Below are 20,866 nucleotides of genomic sequence, written 5' to 3'. Positions count from 1 at the left end.
TGGAGATCATATCCCCCCTTATGTATTATACATGGTGATCATATCCCCCTTATGTACTATACATGGAGATCATATCCCCCCTTATGTTTTATACATGGAGATCATATCCCACCTTATGTATTATACATGGAGATCATATCCCCCCTTATGTATTATACATGGAGATCATATCCCCCTTATGTATTATACATGGAGATCATATCCCCCCTTATGTATTATACATGGAGATCATATCCCCCCTTATGTATTATACATGGAGATCATATCCCCCCTTATGTATTATACATGGAGATCACATCTCCCCTTATGTATCATACATGGAGATCATATCCCCCTTATGTATTATACATGGAGATCATATCCCCCTTATGTATTATACATGGTGATCATATCCCCCCCTTATGTATTATACATAGAGATCATATCCCCCCTTATGTATTATACATGAAGATCATATCCCCCCTTATGTATTATACATGGAGATCATATCCCCCCTTATGTATTATACATGGAGATCATATCCCCCCTTATGTATTATACATGGTGATCATATCCCCCCTTATATATTATACATGGAAATCATATCCCCCCTTAATCTCCTCTTTTCAAGAGAGAATAAATTCAGTTCCTCTAATCTTTCCTCATAGCTGAGCTCCTCCATGCCTCTTATCAATTTGGTTGCCCTTCTCTGTACTTTCTCCAGTTCCCCAATGTTCTTTCTGTGAATTGGTGCCCAAACCTGAGCTGCATATTCCAGATGAGGTCTTACTAATGATTTGTAAGGGGGAAATGATATTTCTCTCTCTGGAGTCTATACGTTCATGATGCTGTTTGTTAACAAATGTTCTCTAATAAACCTCCAAGGGATTCACAGAACAGCTGTATTTATACTGAAATTACATGACATCCTGGCTCTGCTTTTTAGCCAGAATTGAGGAGTGTGAAGCATTATCCCTCCCCTGTGTGGCTAGTTAGTTCCCAGCTATGCTAACATGGAGCTGTCAAGAAAACAGAAAATTGAATGACAGATACTTACTGTAATTTTTCCTTTCCTGAAGGGCTCCATGTCAGCACAATTCCCACCCAGCTTGGAAGGACTAGTTACAGAACACTGAGGCTGCAGGTGGACTCAAATTTATGAGTTAGGTCCTGGAATCATAGGGTGCGGAGCCCTTACCCAGCTGTACTGACATAGAGCCCATCAGGAAAGGAAAATTACTGTAAGTAATTGTCATTCAATTTTCCATATTCTCTTAGCCAAGAATGATTTTTGAATCGTTTTCACCCCCCTCCTTTCAGCACTCTCACACTTTGAATGAATATATTATTTAATCTGTAGGAAAGTTATAGAGTCATATATATATATATATATATATATATATATATATAATAAAAATTGATGGTCAACCAGCTCCTTTATTACAATGGGGGCACTCAGTAGTACCACCTCTCACCACAGGGGACTGTCAGAAAGTGTGCTTGATACAGTCAAGGAGAAAAGCACTCACAGCATGGAGCCACAAGAAAGGGACCACATTTATCTATTTTATTACAGGTACTTATATAGCACCATCAATTTATGCAGCGCTTTACATGTGTATTGCATATTCACATCAGTCCCTAACCCTCAAAGAGCTCACAATCTAAGGTCCTAACTCGCATTCATACATACATATACTAGGGCCACTTTAGACAGGAACCAATTAACCTACCAGCATGTCTTTTGAGTGATAGAGGAAACAGGAGTACCCAGAGGAAACCCACGCAGGCACAGAGAGAACATGCAAACTCCAGGCAGGTAGTACCATGGTTGGGATTCAAACTGGCGACTCTAGTGCTTTTAGGAGTAAGTGTTAACCATTTAGTTATTGTGCTGCTCACTCCTTAGTCACTGTACAGTGTAGTATATAAATGAAAAAGTAAATACCTCACATAAGAAGGTAAAAGGCTTCATCCAAATGTCAGCAAATACAATTGTTTTGACAAACAGCACAATGCACTTACAAAGAAGGCCACCAGTTCCATGCATGTAATGTCAGCGTGTAGCTCTGCCCCAAACTTTTTACCATCTCTTCACCTAACTGCTGAAGATATAATGGTATACTAAGCACTATGTTGCATATTTTTGATCCTACCCAGTCTTATGCCCTTTTTTGGAAACAAATTAAGGGAAAGACTTCTCCAGGAAGATACTCCTTATATGCCTACCCAGCGCAGTTCCAATGTTGTGGCAGCAAATCCGGCCTCCTACTATCAACCAATGGCTGACTGAAGTGAAGGAGATTTGTGGCTTGGAAGATCTAACTCTCTCCCAACAGAATAAAGGAGAGCAGTTCAGGAAGACTCTGTTACTGGTTTGTGTTCACCTCTGATAAGGCACTGATGTCAAACAGTTATGGAACATTGCTTAAAATTGGAAGCTCCCTCTTTCCCAGCTCTGTCAGTCCTTTGGGGAGATTACAGAGGGCAGTTCCGGAAGAAGGGCTCTTCTTTTCTCTTTCTTTTGCCCCATCTTCCCCTTTGTCACCCCCATGCTTATATCTTCCCTTTCTATTTTTCTCATTAACTCTTTGATGTTTCCTTCCTTGAGTCCACTTTTTTCCATACCCTCACTTCTAACCCTTCAATTTCCCACCTCCTGAACTTTTTGGACCATAGAGAATGTCTCACAAGACACCAGCCAAGGGATTCACAGATTACATCCATCTTTAATCACGCAAAGCTGACAGTTACGAGAATAAATATGACTGTCTACTGTTTCTGTTATGTCTGAAATTATTGCATCAATAAAAACTTGTATGTATGTCACTTCAATGGCGTAATTAGAACCTTCAGGGTCCCGGTGTAAGAAACCATGGCCTGACTCTTGGCTGGGGTCCTTCTCTATGAGCCCAGGAGAGGACTGCCAGGGCCTGGTCGCAAGTGTGACCTTTGTGACACTGGTAGTTCCACCACTGGTGTCAGTAGTTTTTAGTTTTTGTTTGTTTTTTTATTTTATTTTTTACCATTCATTCATTTGTTTTATTTTATTTTTTACCATTCATTTGGGGTTTTTTTCTACTTTTTTTTGTTTTTGGGGTTTTTTTCTACTTTTTTTTGTTTTTGTACAATTTTTAGGAGCCCCGTTGGGGGGTTTTGGTAAGATATCAGGGGTCTAAACAGATCTCTGATGTTCCATCTTTGAGACAGAGAAAGGACACAGCCCACAATCTCTATCTCTGCAGCCTCAGCTATAGTATACACAGTTTACTATACCTCAGTTATGAATGGACAGTCAGCAATCGGTATGGACTCTCCATTCAGAAAAGGAAGAGGCTGGTAAAGGACTTGACAGATCCCCCGCAGCAGCCTGGTACAAGGGGGGGGGGGGCAAAAGAGAGCATGGGGGCCGGGAAAGAGCTCAGGGGGGCTGTAGAATAAACAGAGGAGCAGTAGCAAATGCTAGATAAAGGCGCTGCACTGAATGCTGTCTTCTCCTCCTTTGCCTCCCACAAGCATTCAGCGGCTGCAGGAGGAATATGAAGAGATCAGTTCCTCTATATGCAGCCCCCCCCATCGCTCCTTCTATCCAGGGAGCTGCACTTGCGACCCCTGTAGACACTCCCCATCTCACACCTTGGTACAATATAGATGTTAATTAGAGATGAGCGAAGTATTCAAAAATTTGATTCGGCTGATTCGGCGAATTCGAGGAATAAATTTGATTCGAGTCGAATATATTCGCTGCGAATTTAACTTATAAAAAGGGTGTTTCTAGGCTTCAGAGAGCCTTTATATTAGTGCAGAACACTGTACCTTTAATTTAAATGCCCTTGGAGTCTACTGGGGAAGAGAAATAATACTGTCAGTCAGTATGACATGCAGATGAGTGCCGTCGATCTTAGAATCACCGCACACTTAACTGATTTGGGCAGTCACGGGGCCAAAACCAGAGTGTGGAGCCACAGTGTGGCGGTGGAGGCAGCAGCAATGGGAGGCCATACAGCACCCTATGACAAAATGGAACCCACCAGCAGTGTGAGGAGACCTGAAAGTGGCACATGGCAGAGTGTGGCGATGGAGACAGCAGCAATGGGAGGCCGTACAGGGACCCATGACACACTCTGGACCTGGCAGCAGCATGAGGAGGCGGTACAGGGGCCCATGACAGATTACGGGCCTGACAGCAGCATGAGGAGGCGGTACGGGGGCCCATGGCAGATTACGGGCCTGGCAGCAGCAATGGGAGGCCCATAATCTGCCAGCACCCTATGACAAAATGGAACCCACCAGCAGTGTGAGGAGACCTGAAAGTGGCACATGGCAGAGTGTGGCGATGGAGACAGCAGCAATGGGAGGCCGTACAGGGACCCATGACACACTCTGGACCTGGCAGCAGCATGAGGAGGCGGTACAGGGGCCCATGGCAGATTACGGGCCTGGCAGCAGCAATGGGAGGCCCGTAATCTGCCAGCACCCTATGACAAAATGGAACCCACCAGCAGTGTGAGGAGACCTGAAAGTGGCACATGGCAGAGTGTGGCGATGGAGACAGCAGCAATGGGAGGCCGTACAGGGACCCATGACACACTCTGGACCTGGCAGCAGCATGAGGAGGCGGTACAGGGGCCCATGACAGATTACGGGCCTGGCAGCAGCATGAGGAGGCGGTACGGGGGCCCATGGCAGATTACGGGCCTGGCAGCAGCAATGGGAGGCCATACAGCACCCTATGACAAAATGGAACCCACCAGCAGTGTGAGGAGACCTGAAAGTGGCACATGGCAGAGTGTGGCGATGGAGACAGCAGCAATGGGAGGCCGTACAGGGACCCATGACACACTCTGGACCTGGCAGCAGCATGAGGAGGCGGTACAGGGGCCCATGACAGATTACGGGCCTGGCAGCAGCATGAGGAGGCGGTACGGGGGCCCATGGCAGATTACGGGCCTGGCAGCAGCAATGGGAGGCCCGTAATCTGCCAGCACCCTATGACAAAATGGAACCCACCAGCAGTGTGAGGAGACCTGAAAGTGGCACATGGCAGAGTGTGGCGATAGAGACAGCAGCAATGGGAGGCCGTACAGGGACCCATGACACACTCTGGACCTGGCAGCAGCATGAGGAGGCGGTACAGGGGCCCATGGCAGATTACGGGCCTGGCAGCAGCAATGGGAGGCCCGTAATCTGCCAGCACCCTATGACAAAATGGAACCCACTGTAGCAATATGTTATATGCTGTGTATGGCCTCTAGGGGTCTCACTACTTAGATACTGGTACAACTGTGTTATTGCCTCTTTTTGGTTGTAGTTCTAGGGCAGACACATGTATAATGGCAGCTAGAAGCATCTAATAAAATGTCTCCTGTTAACTACAGTGTGTGAGCATCTGAGCAGGATCCACTAACAGAACATGGTGGCAGCTGGGCACTGAACCTCTGAATAGCAAGTCTTCTGTCTACAAATACAGATTGTGTGACACTAGAACTGTACAGAGAATCAGCAACTGTAAGTACAGAGTCCCTATCAGACTGCACTATGGAGAGTGGCCTGAAACCCCCTCAGAGACTGCATGTCACTTCTTCCAATCTCTCACAGACATGGAGACACTGGAAGGAAGAGTTTACTCTGTATGTGGACCTGACAGTGGCACCCAGAGATGAGAAGAGGGAAGTAAAGCTGTTTTATTACTTGATTGGGGAAAAAGGCAGAGAACTAGCCGAGACCCTGCTCACAGACAGCATGGCACTGACAGACATACTGCAAGCATTTGATAAACACTGTGACCCCAAAAAGAATGAGACAGTGGAGAGATACAAGTTCTTCTCAAGGAATCAGGAGATTGGGGACAGTGTGGACAGATATGTGACAGAGCTGAGGAGACTGGCTGCAACCTGTGGATTTGGGGACATCAGGGACTCCCTTATCCGAGACAGGATAGTGTGTGGCATCAGAGACTCTCAGCTCAGAGAAAGATTACTGAGGGAGGAAGAGCTGGCTTTGGAGAAATGTATACAATTCTGCAGGGCTGCTGAGCTGACTAAAGACAGGCTGAAGATGGTGGAGGGCACCAGTGATGCCTCAGTACATGCAGTATCTGTGAAAGGCAGAGCAAGGTCCAGGCTCCCTGTGAGCTCAGTCCAGTGTAAATACTGTGGCAAAAGACATGAAAGAGACAAAGAGAAATGTCCAGCGTATGGGGAGTCCTGCAGGACTTGTGGCAAGATGAACCACTTTTCAGCTGTGTGCAGATTCAAAACCAGCAAACAGTACAGACAAGTCCACACAGTGACCCAGGACACAGACGAGGACAGCACAGAGGGCATCACATGGCTGCAGCTGCAGTCTGCAACAGAGAACGTCAATGTAGTCAAACAGCCAGTAGCCAATGATGCAAAGCAGCTCTTTGCCATATTTATGGTGGATGAACAGCCCATAAGATTTCAGCTGGATTGTGGAGCAAGCTGCAATGTCATTCCATTTACTCTGCTTAACAAACAGGTTCCCATTGAGCCCACTGATAAGGTACTGGTCATGTACAACAAAAGTGTTCTGAAACCCATGGGAACATGCAAGCTAAAATTAAGAAATCCACGTAACAGAAAGAGCTACAGAGTGGAGTTTACTGTGTTGCAGGAGGACGATCACATTCCTTTGCTGGGAGTTAAAGCAGTTCAGGCTATGGACTTAATAAAGGTGCAGTCCCATAACATCATGGCTCTGGAAGTTTCTGAGAATACTCAAAATCCGAAACAAAAGGCAGAATACATTTTGGATTTTCACCACATAAAAACAGAGTATGCTGATTTATTTGAAGGTGATGGGTGCCTAGAAGGTAAATACAAACTAGAAATTGATCACACAATACAGCCTACCAGACTGCCTACAAGAAGAGTACCTGTAGCCTTAATGCAACCGCTTAAAGAGGAACTGCAGGATTTGCACAGCAGAGGTATGATAGCACCAGTACAGGAAAGCACAGACTGGATAAGCAGTTTGGTGATAGTGAAAAAACCATCAGGCAAGTTAAGAATATGCATTGATCCTAAGCCACTGAACAAGGCCCTTAAAAGAAATCACTATCCAATGCCAACAATAGAAGATATTCTACCAGATCTATCAAAGGCTAAAATATTTTCGGTATGTGATGTGAAAAATGGGTTCTGGCACGTGGAACTGGATAAAGAATCAAGTTTATTAACAGCATTTTCTTCCCCATTTGGACGCTATAAGTGGCTTAGAATGCCAATGGGAGTAAGCCCGGCTCCAGAAGTGTTCCAACAAAAATTGATGCAAGCTTTGGAAGGACTGTCTGGAGTAAAAATAATAGCAGACGATATACTAATAGTTGGGGAAGGTGATGATCTAGCATCCGCAACAAAGGATCACGATAAAAAGATGATACAATTCTTAGACAGATGTAGAAAAAAACAAATCAAACTGAACCTGGAAAAATTCAAACTAAAAATGACAGAAGTGCCATATATTGGACATCTTCTTACCTCAAATGGTGTTAAAGTCGATCCAGAGAAGGTGAGGGCAATACAGGACATGCCAACACCTACAGATATACGTGGAGTACAACGATTCCTGGGCATGGTGAATTATCTTTCCAAATTTTGCAAGCATTTATCAGACATGTGTGAGCCACTGAGACAGCTAACTCACAAAGACGTACTCTGGGAATGGACAGAAAGCCATGAAACTGCTTTTCAGTCAGTGAAAAATGCTATTGCAGACGCAGCAACGCTAAAATATTTTGATCCAGATCAAGCAGTGGTAGTACAATGTGATGCCTCAGAAACCGGCCTTGGAGCCACACTAATGCAGGATAAACAGCCAATCACATATGCAAGCAGAGCGTTAACTCTAACAGAGCAAGGATACGCTCAAATCGAGAAGGAACTACTAGCGGTAGTATTTGGGTTAGAGAAATTTCACCAGTACACTTACGGTCGACAAGTGGTGGTGCATTCAGATCACAAGCCTTTAGAAAGTATTACAAAGAAGCCACTACTGAATGCCCCAAAAAGACTGCAGCGTATGCTGTTAAGGCTTCAGAAATATGATTTTAACATTTGTTACTGTCCAGGAAAGGATTTACTGATTGCAGATGCCCTAAGCAGAGCTTACTTACCCATCACAAATGAAGAAGAAAAAGACATTGAAAGCATCAATATGTGTGAATATCTGTCTGTCTCAAAAGACAGACTGAAACAAATACAAACCTGCACAGCGGAAGATAAAACTCTACAGATCCTAACGACTGTCATCTTGAAGGGATGGCCAAAACACAAGCAGCATGCTCCAATGGAGGTTTCTCCATTTTTTCACATAAGAGATGAACTCTCTGTGCAGCATGGAATCATCTTTAAAGGAGAAAGGCCTGTCATACCAACATCCCTTAGAAGAGACATTATAGAAAGATTGCACTCGACTCACTTAGGTGTAGAAGGATGTCTATGTCGTGCACGAGAATATGTTTATTGGCCTGGAATGAATGACCACATAAAAAACTTTATAGCACAGTGTGAAATATGTGCATCGTGCAATGATAAGCAACCGAAAGAGACATTGCAACCACATACAATTCCAAACAGACCATGGTCAAAAGTAGGAACAGATCTGTTCACGTGGAACGACAAAGAATATCTGGTAACTGTGGACTATTTTTCAAACTTCTGGGAGATAGACTACTTACAGGACACAAGGGCCAAAACAGTAATTAAAAAACTCAAGGCCCATTTTGCCAGATATGGCATTCCATATATTGTGTTCTCTGACAACGCCGCTCAATTTACATCGGACGAATTAAAAAAATTCAGGGAGAGGTGGGAATTTGAGCATCAGACATCATCTCCTGGATATCCACAGAGTAATGGTAAAGCCGAGTCAGCAGTAAAAACAGCCAAAAGACTCATGCAAAAGGCAAAACAGGCAGGTACAGAGATATACCTGTCTATACTGGACCACAGAAACACACCCACACAAGGCCTAGACACCAGTCCAGCACAGCGGCTTATGAGTAGACGTACAAGGACTCTCCTACCAACTGCAGGTCAACTACTAAAGCCAAAGCTTGTGGGCAATGTTAAAGCCAAACTAACGAAGAATCAAGATAGGCAAGCTTTCTATTATAATAAATCTGCAAAAGATCTGCCTGTTCTCCAGAGCAATGACAATGTACGGATTCAGCCAATAGGCAAATATGACAAACACTGGAAAAAAGCGAAGGTTGTACAGAAATTGGGACAACGGTCCTATGAAATTATAACAGAGGAAGGAAGAAGATGGAGGAGAAATCGGAGACATCTGAGAAAAACACAAGAAGGACATGATACAGGGCCCTGGGAACAGTATATGGACACTCAAAGCAATGAGACTATGAATACCAGCAACAAAGAAACAGGGACTGCTGAGGAGCATAGGGAGGTCTCTAGGCAGAGAGAGACAGTCCCAGAAAATAGACTGCCAGAATCAGAAGAACACCAAGATTTCTGTGAAGAAACCTCATATGTTACGAGAGCTGGCAGAACAATCAGAAAGCCAGCTCACCTCAAGGATTATATCTAACTTATAGCTATGTTCTACTTCACCATGTTGTGTTTGTTATATTTCATTGTTCTTTTATTTAAAAGAGAAAGGATGTAGCAATATGTTATATGCTGTGTATGGCCTCTAGGGGTCTCACTACTTAGATACTGGTACAACTGTGTTATTGCCTCTCTTTGGTTGTAGTTCTTAGGCAGACACATGTATAATGGCAGCTAGGAGCATCTAATAAAATGTCTCCTGTTAACTACAGTGTGTGAGCATCTGAGCAGGATCCACTAACAGAACACCCACCAGCAGTGTGAGGAGACCTGAAAGTGGCACATGGCAGAGTGTGGCGATGGAGACAGCAGCAATGGGAGGCCGTACAGGGACCCATGACACACTGTGGACCTGGCAGCAGCATGAGGAGGCGGTACAGGGACCCATGACACACTCTGGACCTGGCAGCAGCATGAGGAGGCGGTACAGGGGCCCATGGCAGATTACGGGCCTGGCAGCAGCAATGGGAGGCCCGTAATCTGCCAGCACCCTATGACAAAATGGAACCCACCAGCAGTGTGAGGAGACCTGAAAGTGGCACATGGCAGAGTGTGGCGATGGAGACAGCAGCAATGGGAGGCCGTACAGGGACCCATGACACACTCTGGACCTGGCAGCAGCATGAGGAGGCAGTACAGGGGCCCATGGCAGATTACGGGCCTGGCAGCAGCAATGTGAGGCCCGTAATCTGCCAGCACCCTATGACAAAATGGAACCCACCAGCAGTGTGAGGAGACCTGAAAGTGGCACATGGCAGAGTGTGGCGATGGAGACAGCAGCAATGGGAGGCCGTACAGGGACCCATGACACACTCTGGACCTGGCAGCAGCATGAGGAGGCGGTACAGGGGCCCATGGCAGATTACGGGCCTGGCAGCAGCAATGGGAGGCCCGTAATCTGCCAGCACCCTATGACAAAATGGAACCCACCAGCAGTGTGAGGAGACCTGAAAGTGGCACATGGCAGAGTGTGGCGATGGAGACAGCAGCAATGGGAGGCCGTAAAGGGACCCATGACACACTCTGGACCTGGAAGCAGCATGAGGAGGCGGTACAGGGGCCCATGACAGATTACGGGCCTGGCAGCATCATGAGGAGGCGGTACAGGGGCCCATGACAGATTACGGGCCTGGCAGCAGCATGAGGAGGCGGTACGGGGGCCCATGGCAGATTAGGGGCCTGGCAGCAGCACTGGGAGGCCGTACAGGGACCCATGACACACTCTGGACCTGGCAGCAGCATGAGGAGGCGGTACAGGGGCCCATGACAGATTACGGGCCTGGCAGCAGCATGAGGAGGCGGTACGGGGGCCCATGGCAGATTAGGGGCCTGGCAGCAGCAATGGGAGGCCATACAGCACCCTATGACAAAATGGAACCCACCAGCAGTGTGAGGAGACCTGAAAGTGGCACATGGCAGAGTGTGGCGATGGAGACAGCAGCAATGGGAGGCCGTACAGGGACCCATGACACACTCTGGACCTGGCAGCAGCATGAGGAGGCGGTACAGGGGCCCATGACAGATTACGGGCCTGGCAGCAGCATGAGGAGGCGGTATGGGGGCCCATGGCAGATTAGGGGCCTAGCAGCAGCAATGGGAGGCCATACAGCACCCTATGACAAAATGGAACCCACCAGCAGTGTGAGGAGACCTGAAAGTGGCACATGGCAGAGTGTGGCGATGGAGACAGCAGCAATGGGAGGCCGTACAGGGACCCATGACACACTCTGGACCTGGCAGCAGCATGAGGAGGCGGTACAGGGGCCCATGACAGATTACGGGCCTGGCAGCAGCATGAGGAGGCGGTACGGGGGCCCATGGCAGATTACGGGCCTGGCAGCAGCAATGGGAGGCCCGTAATCTGCCAGCACCCTATGACAAAATGGAACCCACCAGCAGTGTGAGGAGACCTGAAAGTGGCACATGGCAGAGTGTGGCGATGGAGACAGCAGCAATGGGAGGCCGTACAGGGACCCATGACACACTCTGGACCTGGCAGCAGCATGAGGAGGCGGTACAGGGGCCCATGGCAGATTACGGGCCTGGCAGCAGCAATGGGAGGCCCGTAATCTGCCAGCACCCTATGACAAAATGGAACCCACCAGCAGTGTGAGGAGACCTGAAAGTGGCACATGGCAGAGTGTGGCGATGGAGACAGCAGCAATGGGAGGCCGTACAGGGACCCATGACACACTCTGGACCTGGCAGCAGCATGAGGAGGCGGTACAGGGGCCCATGGCAGATTACGGGCCTGGCAGCAGCAATGGGAGGCCCGTAATCTGCCAGCACCCTATGACAAAATGGAACCCACCAGCAGTGTGAGGAGACCTGAAAGTGGCACATGGCAGAGTGTGGCGATGGAGACAGCAGCAATGGGAGGCCGTAAAGGGACCCATGACACACTCTGGACCTGGCAGCAGCATGAGGAGGAGGTACAGGGGCCCATGACAGATTACGGGCCTGGCAGCAGCATGAGGAGGCGGTACGGGGGCCCATGGCAGATTAGGGGCCTGGCAGCAGCACTGGGAGGCCGTACAGGGACCCATGACACACTCTGGACCTGGCAGCAGCATGAGGAGGCGGTACAGGGGCCCATGACAGATTACGGGCCTGGCAGCAGCATGACGTGGCGGTACGGGGGCCCATGGCAGATTAGGGGCCTGGCAGCAGCAATGGGAGGCCATACAGCACCCTATGACAAAATGGAACCCACCAGCAGTGTGAGGAGACCTGAAAGTGGCACATGGCAGAGTGTGGCGATGGAGATAGCAGCAATGGGAGGCCGTACAGGGACCCATGACACACTCTGGACCTGGCAGAAGCATGAGGAGGCGGTACAGGGGCCCATGACAGATTGCGGGCCTGGCAGCAGCATGAGGAGGCGGTACGGGGGCCCATGGCAGATTAGGGGCCTGACAGCAGCAATGGGAGGCCATACAGCACCCTATGACAAAATGGAACCCATCAGCAGTGTGAGGAGACCTGAAAGTGGCACATGGCAGAGTGTGGCGATGGAGACAGCAGCAATGGGAGGCCGTACAGGGACCCATGACACACTCTGGACCTGGCAGCAGCATGAGGAGGCGGTACAGGGGCCCATGGCAGATTACGGGCCTGGCAGCAGCATGAGGAGGCGGTACGGGGGCCCATGGCAGATTAGGGGCCTGGTAGCAGCAATGGGAGGCCATACAGCACCCTATGACAAAATGGAACCCACCAGCAGTGTGAGGAGACCTGAAAGTGGCACATGGCAGAGTGTGGCGATGGAGACAGCAGCAATGGGAGGCTGTACAGGGACCCATGACACACTCTGGACCTGGCAGCAGCATGAGGAGGCGGTACAGGGGCCCATGACAGATTACTGGCCTGGCAGCAGCATGAGGAGGCGGTACGGGGGCCCATGGCAGATTACGGGCCTGGCAGCAGCAATGGGAGGCCCGTAATCTGCCAGCACCCTATGACAAAATGGAACCCACCAGCAGTGTGAGGAGACCTGAAAGTGGCACATGGCAGAGTGTGGCGATGGAGACAGCAGCAATGGGAGGCCGTACAGGGACCCATGACACACTCTGGACCTGGCAGCAGCATGAGGAGGCGGTACAGGGGCCCATGGCAGATTACGGGCCTGGCAGCAGCAATGGGAGGCCCGTAATCTGCCAGCACCCTATGACAAAATGGAACCCACCAGCAGTGTGAAGAGACCTGAAAGTGGCACATGGCAGAGTGTGGCGATGGAGACAGCAGCAATGGGAGGCCGTAAAGGGACCCATGACACACTCTGGACCTGGCAGCAGCATGAGGAGGCGGTACGGGGGCCCATGACAGATTACGGGCCTGGCAGCAGCATGAGGAGGCGGTACAGGGGCCCATGACAGATTACGGGCCTGGCAGCAGCATGAGGAGGCGGTACGGGGGCCCATGGCAGATTAGGGGCCTGGCAGCAGCAATGGGAGGCCGTACAGGGACCCATGACACACTCTGGACCTGGCAGCAGCATGAGGAGGCGGTACAGGGGCCCATGGCAGATTACGGGCCTGGCAGCAGCAATGGGAGGCCCGTAATCTGCCAGCACCCTATAACAAAATGGAACCCACCAGCAGTGTGAGGAGACCTGAAAGTGGCACATGGCAGAGTGTGGCGATGGAGACAGCAGCAATGGGAGGCCGTAAAGGGACCCATGACACACTCTGGACCTGGCAGCAGCATGAGGAGGCGGTACAGGGGCCCATGACAGATTACGGGCCTGGCAGCAGCATGAGGAGGCGGTACAGGGGCCCATGACAGATTACGGGCCTGGCAGCAGCATGAGGAGGCGGTACGGGGGCCCATGGCAGATTAGGGGCCTGGCAGCAGCAATGGGAGGCCGTACAGGGACCCATGACACACTCTGGACCTGGCAGCAGCATGAGGAGGCGGTACAGGGGCCCATGGCAGATTACGGGCCTGGCAGCAGCATGAGGAGGCGTTACGGGGACCCATGGCAGATTAGGGGCCTGGCAGCAGCAATGGGAGGCCATACAGCACCCTATGACAAAATGGAACCTACCAGCAGTGTGAGGAGACCTGAAAGTGGCACATGGCAGAGTGTGGCGATGGAGACAGCAGCAATGGGAGGCCGTACAGGGACCCATGACACACTCTGGACCTGGCAGCAGCATGAGGAGGCGGTACAGGGGCCCATGACAGATTACGGGCCTGGCAGCAGCATGAGGAGGCGGTACGGGGGCCCATGGCAGATTAGGGGCCTGGCAGCAGCAATGGGAGGCCATACAGCACCCTATGACAAAATGGAACCCACCAGCAGTGTGATGAGACCTGAAAGTGGCACATGGCAGAGTGTGGCGATGGAGACAGCAGCAATGGGAGGCCGTACAGGGACCCATGACACACTCTGGACCTGGCAGCAGCATGAGGAGGCGGTACAGGGGCCCATGGAAGATTACGGGCCTGGCAGCAGCATGAGGAGGCGGTACGGGGGCCCATGGCAGATTAGGGGCCTGGCAGCAGCAATGGGAGGCCATACAGCACCCTATGACAAAATGGAACCCACCAGCAGTGTGAGGAGACCTGAAAGTGGCACATGGCAGAGTGTGGCGATGGAGACAGCAGCAATGGGAGGCCGTACAGGGACCTATGACACACTCTGGACCTGGCAGCAGCAAGAGGAGGCGGTACAGGGGCCCATGGCAGAGTGGCGAAGCGTAAGCAGCTTAAATTGAAGGCCATACAGAGGCCTATGTTAAAAATAATAACATGTTTGGGGCATGATTCATGTCGGATTTAGTCAGTTGTGTCAGGAACTGGTGGTTTGAAATCCAGACTAATCCACGCCTGATTCATTTTCACAAACGTGAGTCTCTCCACACTTTGGGTGGACAGTCGTGTCCTCCGCGGAGTTACAATACCTCCTGCCGCACTAAACACGCGCTCCGATGCCACGCTACTGACCGGGCATGACAGCCTTTCAAGGGCAAATTCAGCTAGTTGGGGCCAAAGGTCAAGTTTCGTTGCCCAGTAGTCAAGGGGATTGTCTACCTCGGTTGGCAGGGTGCTGTCCAAGTAGGCCCAAGCCTGTTGTTTGAGGTCCTGCTCCAGGTCCACCTGATGCTGCTGCTGCTGCTGCGGCTGGTTAGTAGTTTCCTCACTGCGCTGGTGAAGAAAGCTACTCATCATCGACTGCAGACTGAGGCAGCCGCTGCTGGTGGAGCTGCCACTGCTCCTACCACCCCACCCCTCCCCTGATGCCATGGCAGCGGAACGCGAGCGCACAGGGCCCACAGGAGTAGCAGGAGAAGGAGCATGTGAACGAGCTGAAGATGCCAACGAGCGACAACTCCCCTCAGCAGAGGTGTTGGAGCCTTGACTGGCTGATAGAGGGCGATTGACGTCGGGTGACGAGCAAGTAACGGAGCAGGTGATGGAGCGGGGGCTGGGGCAGGCAGAACCGCCGTATCTTTATCACGGTTTTCCCAGGCCACCGAATGGCGACGCTGCATATGCTGACGCAACACTGTAGTCCCAACATGGGCCCCCTGGCCACGCTTGACTTTCTGGCCACATAATCGACATACGGCTACGTTTACTTCCTCGGGCGGCTTGACGAAAAATTGCCACACCGCCGAGTAGGAAACTTTGCCCCCGCTACTCCTCACTGGCTGACTGCTACTTCCTCCGTGCACACCGGCACCACTACTGGCCGTGGTGGTAGGCTGCAGTGGAGCTGGTGCTCTACTCCGTGGCCGTTTGCCTCCACTGACACTGCTGCGACCCTGCTGCCTCCTGGGCAACCCACCGACTGTTTTGCTCGCTGCCAAGCTGGCACCCTCTTCTCCTGATGATGCGGAAGCAATAGCCTGATGACGACGAGGCTGCCAAGTGCGATCAGCCTCATCATCATCAATTAGGGTCTCCGCCTCACTACTAGCCCCCTCGGCTGCGTGTGGGTCAGGAGACAGACCTGACTCTAGACCGGCTACCGAGCCACTCTCCTTGCCAGTACTTCTTCGCCTGGCTGCTGAAGAGGCGGATGTCTCCCCCCGTTCCTGACCGCCCTCTGTTAGCTCGTCCTCACTGTACAGTGGGGCTGAGCCCACAGCATGCGATACTTCGCTTGGTGAGGGAACACCAAAGGTCAGGGGCAGGTAGAGGACACGTGATTTCAGTGGGCTTGCTCACGGGCCATGCCAACTAACGGTTGTGTCTGACGTACACACCGACCGTTGGCTGTAGGTGTCAGAGGTGACCTGGGAAGAGGAAGACGACCGAGCCAACCAATCGATGACGGCAGGGTTGTCGGTGGAGACACGACCGCTGGAGGACACCGGGAGCACTGGCCTCTGGCTGCGACTAGTGCTGCCTCGACCCCTTCCTCTGCTGCCACGTCTGGTCGCTCCTGAAACATTGCCTCCTCTGCCACTCCTCTGCGTGTTGTCTGACATACTCTTTAATTCTATAAGCACCCCAAAAATAACGTAACGATTCTGTGTCCCTCAGTAACAATTCTGTGTCCCTGAGTAACAATTCTGTGTCCCTGAGTAACGATTCTGTGTCCCTGAGTAACAATTATGTGTCCCTGAGTAACAATTCTGTGTCCCTCAGTAACAATTCTGTGTCCCTGAGTAACAATTTTGTGTCCCTGAGTAACAATTCTGTGTCTGTCCCTGAGTAACAATTCTGTGTCCCTGAGTAACAATTCTGTGTCCCTGAGTAACAATTATGTGTCCCTGAGTAACGATTCTGTGTCCCTGAGTAACGATTCTGTGTCCCTGAGTAACAATTATGTGTCCCTGAGTAACGATTCTGTGTCCCTCAGTAACAATTCTGTGTTCCTGAGTAACAATTCTGTGTCCCTGAGTAACAATTCTGTGTCCCTGAGTAACGATTCTGTGTCTGTCCCTGAGTAACAATTCTGTGTCCCTGAGTAACAATTCTGTGTCTGTCCCTGAGTAACGATTCTGTGTCCCTGAGTAACAATTCTGTGTCCCTGAGTAACAATTCTGTGTCTGTCCCTGAGTAACGATTCTGTGTCCCTGAGTAACAATTATGTGTCCCTGAGTAACAATTCTGTGTCTGTCCCTGAGTAACGATTCTGTGTCCCTGAGTAACAATTCTGTGTCCCTGAGTAACAATTCTGTGTCCCTGAGTAACGATTCTGTGTCCCTGAGTAACAATTCTGTGTCTGTCCCTGAGTAACGATTCTGTGTCCCTGAGTAACAATTCTGTGTCCCTGAGTAACAATTCTGTGTCCCTGAGTAACAATTCTGTGTCTGTCCCTGAGTAATGATTCTGTGTCCCTGAGTAACAATTCTGTGTCCCTGAGTAACAATTCTGTGTCCCTGAGTAACAATTCTGTGTCTGTCCCTGAGTAATGATTCTGTGTCCCTGAGTAACAATTCTGTGTCCCTGAGTAACAATTCTGTGTCTGTCCCTGAGTAACGATTCTGTGTCCCTGAGTAACAATTCTGTGTCCCTGAGTAACAATTCTGTGTCCCTGAGTAACGATTCTGTGTCCCTGAGTAACAATACTGTGTCTGTCCCTGAGTAACGATTCTGTGTCCCTGAGTAACAATTCTGTGTCCCTGAGTAACAATTCTGTGTCCCTGAGTAACAATTCTGTGTCTGTCCCTGAGTAATGATTCTGTGTCCCTGAGTAACAATTCTGTGTCCCTGAGTAACAATTCTGTGTCCCTGAGTAACAATTCTGTGTCTGTCCCTGAGTAACGATTCTGTGTCCCTGAGTAACAATTCTGTGTCCCTGAGTAACAATTATGTGTCCCTGAGTAACGATTCTGTGTCCCTGAGTAACAATTCTGTGTCCCTGAGTAACAATTCTGTGTCTGTCCCTGAGTAACGATTCTGTGTCCCTGAGTAACGATTCTGTGTCCCTGAGTAACAATTCTGCGTCCCTGAATAACAATTCTGTGTCTGTCCCTGAGTAACGATTCTGTGTCCCTGAGTAACAATTCTGTGTCCCTGAGTAACAATTCTGCGTCCCTGAGTAACAATTCTGTGTCTGTCCCTGAGTAACGATTCTGTGTCCCTGAGTAACAATTCTGTGTCCCTGAGTAACAATTCTGCGTCCCTGAGTAACAATTCTGTGTCTGTCCCTGAGTAACGATTCTGTGTCCCTGAGTAACAATTCTGTGTCCCTGAGTAACAATTCTGTCTGTCCCTGAGTAACGATTCTGTGTCCCTGAGTAACAATTCTGTGTCCCTGAGTAACAATTCTGTGTCTGTCCCTGAGTAACGATTCTGTGTCCCTGAGTAACGATTCTGTGTACCTGAGTAACAATTCTGTGTCCCTGAGTAACAATTCTGTGTCTGTCCCTGAGTAACGATTCTGTGTCCCTGAGTAACAATTCTGTGTCCCTGAGTAACAATTCTGTGTCTGTCCCTGAGTAACAGTTCTGTGTCCCTGAGTAACGATTTTGTGTCCCTGAGTAACAATTCTGTGTCCCTGATTAACGATTCTGTGTCCCTGAGTAACAATTCTGTGTCTGTCCCTGAGTAATGATTCTGTGTCCCTGAGTAACGATTCTGTGTCCCTGAGTAACAATTCTGTGTCCCTGTGTAACAATTCTGTGTCTGTCCCTGAGTAACGATTCTGTGTCCCTGAGTAACGATTCTGTGTCCCTGAGTAACAATTCTGTGTCCCTGAGTAACAATTCTGTGTCAGTCCCTGAGTAACGGTTCTGTGTCCCTGAGTAACAATTCTGTGTCCCTGAGTAACAATTCTGTGTCCCTGAGTAACGATTCTGTGTCCCTGAGTAACAATTCTGTGTCCCTGAGTAACAATTCTGTGTCCCTGAGTAACGATTCTGTGTCCCTGAGTAACAATTCTGTGTCCCTGAGTAACAATTCTGTGTCTGTCCCTGAGTAACGATTCTGTGTCCCTGAGTAACAATTCTGTGTCCCTGAGTAACAATTCTGTGTCCCTGAGTAACAATTCTGTGTCTGTCCCTGAGTAACAATTCTGTGTCCCTGAGTAACGATTGTGTGTCCCTGAGTAACGATTGTGTGTCCCTGAGTAACGATTGTGTGTCCCTCAGTAACGATTGTGTGTCCCTAAAGTCTCTGTGGCCCTAACTCTGTCCCTAATACAGAGAGGTCTGTCTCTCTTGAATGACCGGAGGCTAATGGAGAATTCTAAGATGGCCGCGATTTATAGCTCCACCATTACACAGTGCTGGCTGGCTGCTGATTGGCTAATGCGATCACATGTCATGAATGAATGCATTATGGGTCAGCGCGCCTTGTCTGCGCGCCTTCCCAGAGATCCCCGCTCCGTCGCCACACATGTCGCCGCCATTTTTGGGAAAATTTCGATTCGCGCATCCGAAGTTGGCTAATCTTCGGATTCGTCGCGAATCGAATATTTCCCAATATTCGAAACGAATTCCACTTCGCCATGTTCGATTCCCTCATCTCTAATGTTAATACCACTTTATACCCATCACCTGTAATCTTTGTATTTCTGTATTTTTTGTAAACTTTTCAAATGTTTGAAAACAGTGAAAATAAAGAATTTATCAAAAAATTAAAAAACAAAAATCCTTCACCTCCAGGTACTTGGTGACCTGGCTGCATGTTTAATGATGCATTATTTATATATGTATTATGGGGAAGGACTGGGAGATTCAGGAAGGAAGAATTACCTGTATAGATGAGAACATGTGCAAAACACACAGCGTCGTCCCCAATTCCAACAGCATCTTTTTCTGTAAAGGCAATTAAAGTAAATGTAACCCAAATCACCAAAATCTCATATTCACATATTAGGGTTATTTTTAAAACTCAATTCTGAACAAAAAACTGATGTAGCCATGGCATCTAAGGATTGGTAAGCTGTAATATTTTATATTATAACTTTTGACACACATTAAATGTTTTTCTATATGTATATGATGGAGATCAGTGATCTTTTCAATGAGTGCTAATATTTTAAAACCCTTGATTGTATATGTAGCAAGTGCAGGATAATGGAAATATGGAGGAGGAGACATGGGGGGGGGGTTACTAAAATAGGTGCACTCAGAATCTGTACAGACATGCATGGTAGCCAATCAGTTTCTAACTTCAGCTTGTTCAGTTAAGCTTTGACAATAAAACCTGGAAGCAGATTGGTTTTTATGCAGAGCTGCACCAGAGTTTGCACTCTCTATAGTCTCCCTCTATGAGATGCTGAAGTTATGCTGCACCACTCTCCTCCAGCCAACAAGGGGAGAGTCAAATCAAGCATGTCCATATACTTCTTTGTAGAACGTTTAGACTATTGGGACGCGTAGTCTAAAATAACCATTGTGTTATGGAACAACTGATTTTCTGAACTACAGGTTCACCAAGGAGGGACTTAAGTATTATCATGTGGGAGTTTGGAGAGACAAATCTACAGGTCCTTGTCTACAGGGAGGCCAAGTAATTCGGGTTCAGAGCCCTTTACCAGTAGGAGTGTGAGCAGGGGCGGACTGACAACTCATGGGGCCCCCGGGCAATAGGGGATCATGGGGCCCCTGTGTCCTTGCCCACACTCAAAGCACACCCAAAAAAGCCTATAAAAAGGTGCCAGGTGCATTTCATGGGGCCCCCTACTGACCCAAGGCCCTTGGGCAATGCCCGAGTGCTCAAATGGTCAGTCCGCCCCTGAGTGTGAGACATCCAGCAGCCTAGCCCGCACCACAGCTTCTTCCTCCATTGCGGCAGGGAGACCCAAGCATTCCCAAGGTCACAGACCTCTGTACTCTAACAATATTCATGTAAAGCTGAAAAAGGGCCCCCTTCCATCAAAAGAGTCTACC

General features: G+C 49.2%; 1 protein-coding gene across 1 annotated transcript in view; it reads right to left on the bottom strand.

Annotated features, from left to right (window-relative positions):
- The window catches only part of LOC149442249 (ecto-ADP-ribosyltransferase 5-like), an 89,256-nt gene that overhangs the window by 39,584 nt on the left and 28,806 nt on the right, over window positions 1-20,866 (bottom strand). Inside the window, exon 2 of the mRNA XM_089656223.1 lies at window positions 19,727-19,789. Coding sequence (XP_089512349.1) covers window positions 19,727-19,783 — 57 coding nt within the window. The 5' untranslated portion in view covers window positions 19,784-19,789. The remainder of the gene's footprint in view (window positions 1-19,726; window positions 19,790-20,866) is intronic.

Source organism: Staurois parvus, unplaced genomic scaffold (genome assembly GCF_062004578.1).
Source record: "Staurois parvus isolate SC_StPar_1 unplaced genomic scaffold, SC_StPar_1.0 ptg000897l, whole genome shotgun sequence".
NCBI classification, from domain to species: Eukaryota; Metazoa; Chordata; class Amphibia; order Anura; family Ranidae; genus Staurois; species Staurois parvus.
Note: the sequence above shows the minus strand (reverse complement) of the source record. Positions and strands in the feature narration are given on the sequence as shown.